The sequence below is a fragment of the Neomonachus schauinslandi genome, chromosome 12 (assembly GCF_002201575.2).
Source record: "Neomonachus schauinslandi chromosome 12, ASM220157v2, whole genome shotgun sequence".
In the NCBI taxonomy this organism is placed as follows: Eukaryota; Metazoa; Chordata; class Mammalia; order Carnivora; family Phocidae; genus Neomonachus; species Neomonachus schauinslandi.
Genome location: NC_058414.1, coordinates 102,836,658 through 102,848,739, shown reverse-complemented (window position 1 = coordinate 102,848,739; position 12,082 = coordinate 102,836,658). Strand labels below are relative to the sequence as shown.

General features: G+C 55.3%; 1 protein-coding gene across 2 annotated transcripts; it reads right to left on the bottom strand.

Moving 5' to 3' along the window:
- Positions 1–571: 571 nt before the first annotated feature.
- Positions 572–11,295, bottom strand: INSIG1 (insulin induced gene 1). 2 transcript variants are annotated; one of them, XM_044920277.1, is made up of 7 exons: positions 11,236–11,295; positions 10,253–10,681; positions 7,931–8,055; positions 6,547–6,713; positions 6,109–6,208; positions 3,238–3,364; positions 2,510–2,531 (listed from the first exon to the last, which is right to left on the bottom strand). In XM_044920277.1, the coding sequence occupies exons 2-7, from the start codon at positions 10,653–10,655 to the stop codon at positions 2,521–2,523; spliced, it is 933 nt and encodes a 310-aa protein (XP_044776212.1). In that variant the 5' UTR covers positions 10,656–10,681; positions 11,236–11,295; the 3' UTR covers positions 2,510–2,520. The 2 variants fall into 2 exon arrangements, with proteins under 2 accessions (XP_021548712.1, XP_044776212.1); XM_021693037.1 differs by lacking the exon at positions 3,238–3,364 and having other exon boundaries at positions 572–2,531.
- Between the last annotated feature and the right edge of the window lie 787 nt (positions 11,296–12,082).

The following is a 12,082-nucleotide window of genomic DNA, read 5'->3' as shown; positions in this document are numbered from 1 at the left end:
ACTCGCCCGTGCAGCTGACCGAGGGGGCAAGAAGGAATCTGTGAACAGCGAGCCTCGCCCATAACCAAACGGGATGGCGGATTCCTCGCCCACCCACCCACCAACCGTCCCGGAAGCGCCGTGCTCCCAGACTGTCAAACCCGGACTTGGACGGTTTGGCGCGGGTGTTGCTGGAGACACGTGGACCCCCCCCTTGGGCGGGATTTCGAGTCTCTGTGGTGAGGGAAATGTCTGCTGGTGGTCACTTTTCCTGGGCTCTATTTGCAGGCAGACTCCTATCTCGGATGGGGAGAAGCGGCCCTTCACCCCTAGACGGAGCACAGCTCTCCTGGGCCAGGGCAGAGCCAGGCCCGGGCAGATGCCCCCCCTGCCAGAGTTGGGGGGTGCAATGTCTGCTGCCAGTCACCTCCCACCGGAAGGAAAAACACACTCGAATAGTGCTTCCCCAAGAGTACTTATATAAACATTTAGTCAAGTTTGAAAAGCTGTAAGGTATTTTCCCATTCCAAATTCTAACATCCCACACAAAGCCCCCTCCACCCCTTTAAAGAAAATCTCATAAACACAATAATTGGTTTTGAACCTTTAATAAAAGTAAAAAATGAATGCAAAAAGAACACAGTGCTGAAAACTTAGTATGAATGTGAATCTCACTAGATGTTTGTATCCGGTATAGTGCAAATTTTGTTCATAATATCTTACATTTTTACAAACGCAAATCACTTTGGTTCATATACTTGCTATAAAGTATTGGCAAAAAAATTCTTCAGATTCACATTTTTTGGCTACATTATTTCTAACAGATATAGTTTTACTTCCAGTTTCAGAGAAAAAAATACTTACTGTTTGTACATGATCAAGTATATTTTAAAGATTCAATTACTTCTTTCACCTAATAACTTCTGGTTTTTCATAAAATGCTGACCTCTTCCTTGAAAAATCTTTTCACGCAGCTGATCATCCATCTTCACTTTCAGAAAACACATAAGGGGTCAGTGTGAAGTTCGAAATGATCCCGTTTTCTTTTACACAAAATTCCTCTAAAACAGATCAGCTACACAGTCACCTACAATTTACTCCAAGGTATTTTTCTCAGAACAAAACCAAATAACTGCAACGAGATCACCGCGCGAGCGGAACCGAGGGCGCATGTCTGTAGCCGCAGCCACCAGGCCCTCCGACCCCCGTCCTGCCCATCGCCCGTTTCTAGTCAAAAGGAGTCTCGTAATGAAGTCACTTTCACAGAATTTAAAACAAAAACATTTAAATTGCAAAGTACAAAAAGGTAAATTTGTAAGTAAAAATGACAAGTCTACTAAACCCACACAACTGGAGTATTTCAAAGGACCAGGGCTCAGTGGAGGGCACAACAGAGTAACTTCATAACTGAAAGAAATTATTGCTGAATTCTGCCTCCATGCAGCACTGAAATGAATGGAGAACCCTCTTTAACCTCTCACACGTTAAAAAAAAATAAATATTTAAGAGAATACAAGGCTCAGATTGGTTTTCATATACATTGCACTTGACGTTTGAGACCCAATCCTTGCAAAGTGGGTCTAGGATGGTCTATGCCATTCAGTGAATACATTGTGCTCACCAATATCTTTGAGTATTTAGAGACACCCAATGTTCCATGTGGCGGCGTGTGCACGCGTCGTTTACAAGGCAATCACAGATTGCAGATTCCATAGGGCTGTGGGAGAATCGCCACGTCTGTTCTGGAGGATGGAGGAAACCACACAGGACTCTGGCTCACTAGGACTGAGATACACGGCAGACGGGACGCCCTCAGAGGATCACGGATTTTGGATGAAACTTCTCAAGTATCGAGGTGGGAATTCCAGAACGTCACAGTGTGGCCTACGGCCTTCACTGCCCTCTGTGCTTGGTAAGATTGTCTGCACAAAACTCCGCGGGAGGAAGGAGAGCACGGCTGTGCGCTGTGGTACACACGTGTCGCACGTGAGCGTGAAGCGTCTCAGCACCGCGGCCGCACACGAGCGGCCTCCCTGCGCTCACCGCCACTTCTCTTTTTACACAGCCCTATTTTTAAAAAATCTTTTGGATAAATATTATTCCTATTTTTCCACACTTCACCTTTGTTAAGCACCATCAAGCTATCCCCCGTGGGCACCGACACAAAAGCAACAGCTGGTAATCAGGCTTTAGTTCAAGGCTATGAAATACGGCAACTTGCTTTTAATAACGTAAATGAGATCGAATACTCGGGAAGCCGTGCCTGCCGGCACTCCCGCACCCGCCTGGGGTCACGTCTCCAGAGCGGACACGGGCATGGACGCGGCAAGCAAGGTACCATTTCGAGAGAAGCAGTTCTTCCCCACTCGCTATTCTAAGACAGGTGAGTTATTTTTCCGGGAGTCACTGGTACAGTCAGCCCAATCTAAATGGATCACTGAGAAAAAAGATAATCTTTGTCACAATCCAACGTCACAGACTTTCTTCCCAAATCTTGGCTCTTCTCCGGTGGGTTAGAAGACTCAGTCGCTATGTGGCTTTTCAGGAACCCCCTACACGGAAGAGAGCGAGAACATTAGCCCCGCACGTGTGTGCAGAGAAACTCCTCTGACAGAGGGGACGGTGGGGACAGGAAGTTTGGGAGCCCCGGGCACAGAAGACAGACCCCCGCCCGTGACGACCTCACCGCCCTCGGCTGGGAGCCACGAAGCTGCTGCGCGAGTGCAGACAGGGCTAAACCCGCCCCTGAAGGGAGGGCGCAGGGGTGCGGGCAGTGGCACGGGGAGGCTCGCGCACTGCGGTCTAGAAAGCACGCTCTTCTGGGCACCATCAGTCTGCTCCTAAGGACCTTCACGACAGCGGGCAGTCTGCTGAGACACGCCTGGCTTGGGACGCAGAGGGACGCCTGTGCCCGTGCTTCCTGGTCTGAGCCTCACGACACCGCCTGCAGGTGCCCGCGTGCCCCCGCTCTCGGGTGCTCCCCGCTTTCGGGTGCTGCCCGCTCTCCGGTGTTCCCCACTCTAGGGTGCTCCCCGCTCTCGGGTGCTGCCCGCTCTAGGGTGCTCCCCGCTCTCGGGTGCTGCCCGCTCTCAGGTGCTGCGCGGCAATTCCCAGCACAGGGCTGAGGTCTCACTGAGGGAGGAGCAGCTCCAATGACCAAGGGCCTCTGTTGAGGTCACAAGGCCACTGAAGGGCACGGGAGGACCTCTGGCGAATGTTTTCTTCCCCGAACCCATGTGGCCCACCGGCCTCCCCCACCTAGGCACCCGTCCTGTAGGACTTCGGACGAACGCCACCAGTCAGCGACAGAAGCCCGAGACTGTCCTGTGTCTGATGTGGGGGAAGCGCAGTGAGGAAGCTGCCAGGAGTTTTCGGGCGCTAATTCCTACCCAGGGAAACACAGACGTAAGATCTGGTCATCTGGAAGCACGATGAGCTGCTGGCTACAAACATGGGAAAGGTCCTAAACAAAGGTCGCCTAGAGAAACCCGGGGGCAGACCCACTGCACGTGGGACGCAGAGAAGGTGGGTTTGCCACCCACGGTGCCCGGGAGACTATGGCCAGGTCTGGTGTTAGCGCAGGGACACAAGTGACCACCGACAAGAGCGATCGCTCAGCCTGGGTCGGACGGGACACCGGGTGCGCTGCCTGACAGCAGCATGTCCCGGGGCAGGAGGGGACCCCCGCGACGCCAGGGCACCGCACAGACGCCGGCACGGTCCCCAGGAAGGGCTGCCGGCCGCCGCGTGCCAGCAGGGCGGGTGTCACACCCCGGGCACACTGGCCTCGCGTTCCCTCCCTCCGCACGTGCTCGGGTGAGCAGCTGACCTTCCTGGCCGCCCTCCCCACCGTCTTCACATCGGATGACAGCAGGTCCTACTTCAAACTGCTGCCGCAAAGACTGGACGAACCGACGCAGCCCTCAGAAAGGACACTGGCCTTGCTATAGTCCTCGGCGGCCGAGGGGCGGCCCTCACCCACGGGAAAGAGTCAGTTCTCCGCTGCCAGGAATCCTGCGGCCTGGGCCACCAGAAGCAGAGCCACACGTCCCCTGCCCTGGGGCAGCTTGACGCCTTAACGTTTTAAAAGACTCAAAGCTCTTCCATACAATCATGCTACAGGCTCATCATTTTCTCTTAAACATCGGGCAGGCAAACGACTACCACATGGAGGAAGTTACTTGAACCACTGAACGGAGCCCGCGTGCAGCTTTGGGACGTGGCTTCCCTGCTCCCTCATCCACACCCTCCACAGGCTCCAAGTTCCTACACAACACGTGCGTTTCTGATTATAAAAGTAATGTTTTCACTGTAACTTTTTTAATGAGGACTGGAAAAATCTAACGAGCTCTAAAAACCATGCACAGTTCTACTTCCCAAAAGTAGCTGCTTCTAACCCGTTCCAGAGCCCATCTCCCACCCCTCACTCACGAGGCCGGTCTCCTCACCAGAGACGCGAGTGCTGCCCGCCAAGTCAGACAGACCCGTGCTACAGAATGGGGATTAAACCTGGCTCCGCACTCTCAGGCGGCCCTAACTCCCCGAAGCCGCCGGAAGCCGCGCTCCACCACGGAGCTTCCCCCAGCACGAACACAGCTGCCCGCACAACTGAGGACGGTCTCACACACGCTCACCTGTCCCGAGCTCTCCACCCAGAGAATGGGGGCCTTGCCGTCTCCCTCCCCTGGAGCGGCCACTCGCTGTCGGCAGCTCCCGCCCCAGGCGACAGGATGGCCGGCAGTGCCCCTGGTCCAGGGGAAGGAAGCCCCCACTTCTGACCCTGCTAACTCTCCCTGCAGCTGGGGCCCAGGGGGAGGGAGCCGCATGCTCATGGATGGAAACAATGGCACGTGGGGTGGGCGCAGAGACTTGAGAAGCCCACTCATTCTCATGACCTGGGAGGGAAGGTGATTATCACGCCCCTCATTTCAAGGTACGGTAAGAACATCCTTATGTAAGTCCCCCTGCTCCTAAAGACTAAAAGGGAAGAGCAAGCACTGGTGGATGGACAGTGGACGGACGGTGGACAGATGGTGGACCTGCCCAGTTCTACTCGGAAAACCAGTCAGTGGGCTGGGCAGGAGGGAGTCAGCGCACACGTGTCCCGTGCAAGTCAATATAAGCGAGCCAAGTCCTCTGACCCTCATTGGAGCTGCGAGACACCGTATTTTCATCAAGTTCCCTTCTGGGCGCTGGCTCCTCGGCACTGGAAGGGGTGGAGGGAGGGGCGAGGAACTCTGGAACGAGCGGGACGGTGCTACACATTCCATCTTTCAGAACTTAGTTCTATCTCTGTGAACCAGCCACGCAGCCTTCAAATTCAACTCCCACAAGCATCAGCAGGCACAAATAGACGTCCTGTTCTATAAACAGCCTGAGGGACCAAGACAAGTTTTCTGAGAACGCCCCAGGGTTGATCTCTGAGGGCAGTGGCCCTCGAAAGACCCCGCAGTTCTCTTCAGTTCGTTTCACTGAAGCCCTAGAGTCAAAGTCAACTCGAAAGAACAGTTAATGTCCACACTTAATTTTCTCTTACTAAAGTGTTGAAATGTGAATGTTTACTACTGAAGAGAACTGCCAAAGTGATCCCGGACTTCCGTTGCCTTTCCGGCTCTCAGGAAATGGCTCCACGCCCTGGGAGTCCGTCTTCCCCGCGACGCCGAGCCAGGCCCGCCAGGCCCACTGATCCCAGGAAGGACAGGGCTTGCCTACCCAGGCCCAGACCTGGGCGCAGGGTCTCCGCAGCGTCTGCTGCCCTGGCATCACCTGCCCCTGCGTGAGGGCGGGGGCCTCGTTATCAACCATTAGCCCTTTCAGTGACCACACGCTGCAGTTACTAGAGTAGTTGAGAGCTCAGAAAAGCCACTGAACGCATCCATTACATGCAGGGCTGCCCACAGCTCTGCTTGCTTTCCAGCTCATCATGCGTTTACAAATCCCCTGAATCTTTATAATTTAGCAAAGAGCTGCATTGGTATTGCTACTTATTTTTTTAAACGTACGCTCTTCTCAATAGTCGTTCCTGACTCTCAACTAGACATTGACCAGCACACGTTACAGTGACTTGTGTAAAGCCAGCCTAGGAGGCCAGCACCTGCCGTGCCAGGGGCAGACCGCGTCACCACATACCATAGCCAGCTGCCGGCCTATGTTGCCCACGGTGACACCTCCCGAGAAGAAGATACACGGCAGCCAGGAGCGGATGTAGAGAAAATCCGGGGATGTGTACCTGCCGAGAGAGCAGAGGGACTTGTGCCCGAGCCGTCAGCTTCCCTGGGCTCGGATGGCCTCCGGGGTAAGACCCCCTTCAGCGGGGAGACACAGGTCACCCGGCTACCCCAACGGGCCGTGGGCCGGTCATGTCTGCATGCTGCGCCCCGCGATCAAGTTACAGACGCTACGCTGTTAACGTGCAAATCGACAATAAGCAGCATTTTTGAGACTTTCCTGCCCAAACCGGCCTCATGTATATATAAATAAAACATGACATCCCGCTGAGTGGGTGTTTTTAACAAAAGTGAAGTTACAGCTTCTGGACACAGTCGCTATTTGAGAGCACATACTTACTGATAGACACCATTGTACACCAGCAGCTGAGTGATCAGAGTGGCCAGGAAGGCGATGGTGATCCCAAGCCCGAGGCCACTTCTCGAACGGTCAAATGTCCACCAAAGGCCCAAAGACAGGGCTGCTAATGTCAAGGAGAGCTGGACATTATTGGCAAAATCCAATTTCTGGCGATGCAAGGTTAAGGCAAAGTTCAGTGATTTTTAAGATGATTAAAATAAGCCAAAGGAAAAAACCCAACCAACCAAGCAAAACACAACACTCCAGATCCTACACGTATGTTTTCATTATTATCCACCACGTAACTCTCCATCCAAAAAACCTGCCCAGGCTGCTGCAGAAAGGCTTTGCTGGGTACGAGGTTGCCATGATCAGGACGCCTCCGGATCACATGCTTGGATACTTCATCTACAAGGAGACATTCTCAAAGCTGTAGCTGCTAGCGTTTAGACCACAAAACAACGTATTTTGCTAAGTCCTCTATAGTCCCAGTCCCATTTTTTGTTTTGATTAGTAACCTGATCTGAGCAAATACACTCCTCTCCCCATGTCTCCTTGGACACGTCATCAGGTGTCATTCTACGTTACACACTTCCACAGTCTGTGGAGACACAGCTGCTTTTCATCACAACACTACTGATCAGCTGGTGAAAAAAACCAATGTTGTCAGAGCTAAGGTATCTTATAATATCCTCTCTTGACGCTCGAATCATTAAAATACAGGTAGAGCAGATTTAAGAAACAATAACTCTAAAAATACCTTCCCCTAAGATTTTGAAATAGACTCTAGTTGTGCTAAAGAAACCCAAAGTCTTGAGACCTGGGAAACTATGGCCTGTCCTTCCTGACAAACACACACGTAACACAGTCTGTGCGATGCATTTCACCCAAGGACTTGGGAAGTCTAGGGACCTTCTGTTAAGAATCCTACTGCAGAGGACACCACCTTTGCCTGGCCCTGAAACTTGGTGGTCAGAGCCAGGGAGGCGGCAGAGAAGCAGAGACCGGTTTCTCTTCAACCTCTAGAAGCGGCCCAAGAATAGGGAACCCCAGCCACTTCTCCCTGGGCCAGACACCAGGTCTTCACAACAGAAGGATGTAAGGTGGGCATGTGAGAGGGAATTTACAAAACCCACTCCAAGGAACCAGAAGATACTACCACACAACAGAGAAAGTCCCCTCTGCTTCTGGTATTATTTTAAGTTTCCCGAACCACTTCGAAAACACTTGCTAAGTAGAAACCAAGCAACATGCTTTAAAGTAAGAGTTGGAAGAAGACCATTCAGCGAACCTATGAGATAATATATGCTCATTAAAGGGAACAAACGTTTCAGCATGTGAGCTGAGGAAACGCGCTAGACGCAGCACATCCGTGGAAGGATACAGCACTGGCGTGGTTGATGCCAACAAACACGGCCACACAGCGCATCACGCTGGCCCACTCCCGCTTAAACTTGTGCGGCTCCCCGAGGTGACTGTCAATGCAGGGGTACAGCAAGCCCACAACAGCTAGTAAAAAACAACAACATAGTATTAGAATATGCCAGCTTTCAAGGATATGATTTCTACGTGGCAATTACTAACATGTTATTCAAATCAGTTCTTTTCCTAGAAAAATGTATGTCCTATAATACAGCATTTTAATTTAGACTAATTTTATATTTTTATTTTCCTTGAGTACAAACAAAAGGCTCACGTTGTTTTGAGAAATTTAAAATAGAATTGCTGTTCTTCAGTTTCATTAGGCACGGACTTGAATCAGGCAGGGGGGGTTAATTATCCATATAATGCTATGACAAGTCAGCCATGCTGAGCGTCCCCCGAGTCCAGGTCCTGACCTGTGGGAATAGCTTGGGACCAGGCTCAGAAAACCAGGCCCCCGTTCCCTGCAGGCTCCGATGGGGCCTGGATCCTCATCCTCATGTTTGTTCCCTCATGTGTAAAATGACGAGGGTTATGTAACTAGAAGGCGGAGTAGGAAGAGCTTACTGTGGTCTGGAAGAGTTAGGGAATTTTCACAGGCACAGAATTTTAAAGCATGAGGACAAAGAGAATTTAGACAGGGGGAGGGTGTGGCATTCCAGGACAGAAGTAAAATGGACAAAGTGAAGGCAGGAACAGGGCGCTTGGTGGCTGGTGGGGATCCAGGCCCCTGGGACCAACTGTGGGACGCAAGGCTCAGCACCTAAAGTCACCCAAGTGCGGAGGCTTGAAAGCCATGGGGCAGTTCCACCTGGTGTCCATGAAAGAGGTAACTATTTCAGGTTCCTGAACAGAGAAACAAGAGACACAATTCTGGCAAAACATTCAATGGGAGAGTTTCAGTTTCAATTTCGTATTACATTTTATCAAGTTCTAATTTTAGAGTTTTGAAAACTGGAACCCAAACAATTCTAGAACTTATTTTCCTGTAACTTAATCTTACCTTTTAAGGTTAAAGGCTAGAGGTACAAATGTACTGTGGGATTTTGCCCTCTGCTTACCTGATAATTTTTTTTTAAAAAAAAGGAGGTATGAGAAACTATGTTTCAGATAGTCCTAGAATCCCTTGAAGCTTCAATTGCAAATAAAGCCTAACCTAAAATATTTCATTTTTAAGATCAGATTTTTGATTCAAAGAAAGAACTGCTGTACCATATGGGCATGAAACATGGGATCTGCATCTAGGTAAGTTTCCCAAAAAGGATTTTTAATAGGATAACCATGTGCTTAAAGGGTTTAGGGAGGCCAAGTAGTACCCTATCTTCCTAAGAACAGAGATGAAAGCAGTCTACCCACCAAGTAACTACAGTATCCCCCCAGTGATGTGTCCTGGCTAGAAGGCCCCACTCCGAGCCCTGTGCCATCCAGCTGTGCTCAGTGGGTCTGCTGCCAATGGGATGTGTCTCCACGCAGGGGACACACCCAGACGCCAGGGAGGCAGTGTGCAGCGTGATGCACAGCAGCCCTACCATTTACTGTGTCCCCTTAGACAGGGATGCTTAAGATCTCTGTGACTTAGTTTCCACATCTGTGAAATGGAGCCACAGCAGAGTGCTGTTGTAAGGAGTGAATAAAGCAAAGCACATCAAACACAAAGCGAGCAGTCCATAAAGCTGGCTACACAGCTAACAGCAGGGCACACCTGCCCAGACCAGGTCCCACTTGGAGAGACCTGTGTTCTGCCCAGCAGAGCGTGGCATGCTGAGGGCAGGGGCCGGAACGCCCCCTCTGTACTCCCACAGCTGGTGCAGTGGAGGCCGCAGCAAACACCTGCCAGCGTGCTCATCAATGAACGCTGCTCGACCTCAGAAGCCCTCAGTGGTCAGCCCAGCTGAAACCAAACATGCATTGTCATAAAAGCAGCCAGGGAGCAGAACAAGTCCAAGAAGTCAGCGCGCCCATCCACAGGGACTCCGGCCAGCGGCACCCCGCGGCACCCGGGTGGCGGACTGGCCGTCCCCTCCGCGCGCCGACCCCGCCCTGCCGGCCCATGTGACGGTTTGTTTTCGGTGGCCGGCGGGTAGCGTGTTCGAGCGTCCGGCCAATGGCAGCGAGGCCGCGCCGCTCACCAGTTCTCGGGCCACCAATCCCGGGCCCGCTCGGCCAGGGGACCACGGCGGGCTATACGCGCGGCCCCCGGGCCAGGTCGGCGGGAGACCGGCCCGGCGCCCCCGCGGCCCCCCGTGCCCGCCACCGCTCCGAGCGGCCCCCTTGTTGCACTCACCGGCCGCCGTCCCGCAGCACGGGGGGACCCACCAGGCCGACGAGAAGATGGTGGCGATGACCTCCTCGGGGAACAGGGTGACGTTCCGCTGCACCTGCAGCAGGTTGAGCACCAGGGCCAGCACGACCCCCACCGAGAACAGCACCAGGCTTCGCTGCACCAGGTGGTGGTGCCAGCTGCCGGGGGGGCCGCCGCTGGCGCCGCGACCCCCCGCCCCGGGGCTGCGAGGCCCACGGGCGGGCGCGGAGTCGGGGTCCGGGCCGCGGCGGGCCGCCAGCGCGGCGGGGCTGAGCATGTCTCCCACTTTGGCCGCCAGCCCTCCGGCCCCGGCTCCAGGGAGGCCTCGGTGCCTGGCGCCCTGGGCACAGGAACAGCTCCAGCAGTGGTCGTCCAGCCTGGGCATCGGTCACCGGGGGCGGGCCGGCGCTCCTGCAGGGAGAGGGGGCGGGGGACGGAGCCCCGTCAAGTTCGCTGGCGAGGGGCGCGCAGGTCCGGGGCGGCCGTCGGACGGATGGCGATGCCCACTCATAGCGGCTCGACCGGGAAAGCCCGGGCCCCTGGGGCGCCTGCCGACTGCGCGACCCGCGCCGCAGGTCCCGCGGGGAGGGCCCACCTGAGCGCGCACGGGCTGCGGGCGGCGGCGGCCAGGTGTCCGGCGCGCCCGCGCGCTGCCCCGCACCGGAGCGGGCCCACGAGTGCCCTCCGCACGCACCTCTAGTGCTGGCCCGTCCAGTCCCAAAGTTTCCCACACCTCGTCCGCGCGCAGCGCAAGTTACCAGGGGCCCCGGACGGAGGGGGTGCTAAGCCGGCCCACCGGGGTCAGGGGTGCAGCCCCGCCCCGGGGCCGGGCTGGGGTCCGTCCAGCTCCCGGGAGGGGGTGGGGGCGCCCCGACCTCCCCACCCACGCCCCCGCCCAGAGGCTCCCGACCCCAGCTCGGCCCCAGTCCGCGCCCACCTCAGAGCCCCCAACACGCCCCGCGTACCTGTCCGAGGGGCGCCCGCGCGGGCTCGCGGAAGAACGAGGTCAAGGCCCGGACCGCCTGGAGTTGGGCCCGTGGCGCGGGGCGCGCGGCGCAGGTTATAAGGCGGGCGGCGGGGTCCCGGGTCACGTGATCCTACCCGGCCCGCCGCTTAGGGGCGTGGCTTCCGCGCGCCCCGCCCCGCCCGCGCGCCCGTCCGCTCGCGGTCTGGTGAGGCGGCTGCGGCCAATCCGGGACGGGCGGCCCATATGACGTCAGCACACGCCACCACCGCCTCGCGCCCGGCGCTGGCTCGGGAGCGCGGACGGCTGGCGGGCGGACGGCCGGAGGGGCTGCGGGGACCTGCCGGGCGGGCCTGGGAGGGAAGAGCGGGGCTCCCCGGAGCGGGTGGGTGGCGTCTCTCGGTCGGATGACCTGGGCTCCAGGTCCTCGCCCGGACGTGGCGCACGGATGAGCCTCCCCTGCCAACCTGGCCCCCTCCACCGGGCGGTCAACAGGTGATCGCGCTGCACCCGCCGCGTCACCTGACGGTGCCCCGACCTCTAGTCTGTGACCCGCTTCTGCGGCGCCTGATGGTCACCACACCTGCTCATTCACCGCCGGTTGATTGATGCCTGGCACGTAGCGAGGGCGCGGAGATCGGAGCTGTTTGCGGGGCGGGGTGTGTGTCCCGGCGGTACATAGGGGTCCAGAAACCTTCGACAGGATCTTTTATGAAAATGCAAATGATGCAAGTTTCATTCATACAATAATTTCTTCCACTTTCACATCGTCTTTCCTTACATACGGAAAGCAAACCATCCCAACTACTCAAAGAAAAACAGAAAATATGAACTCTTACTAAACTTTA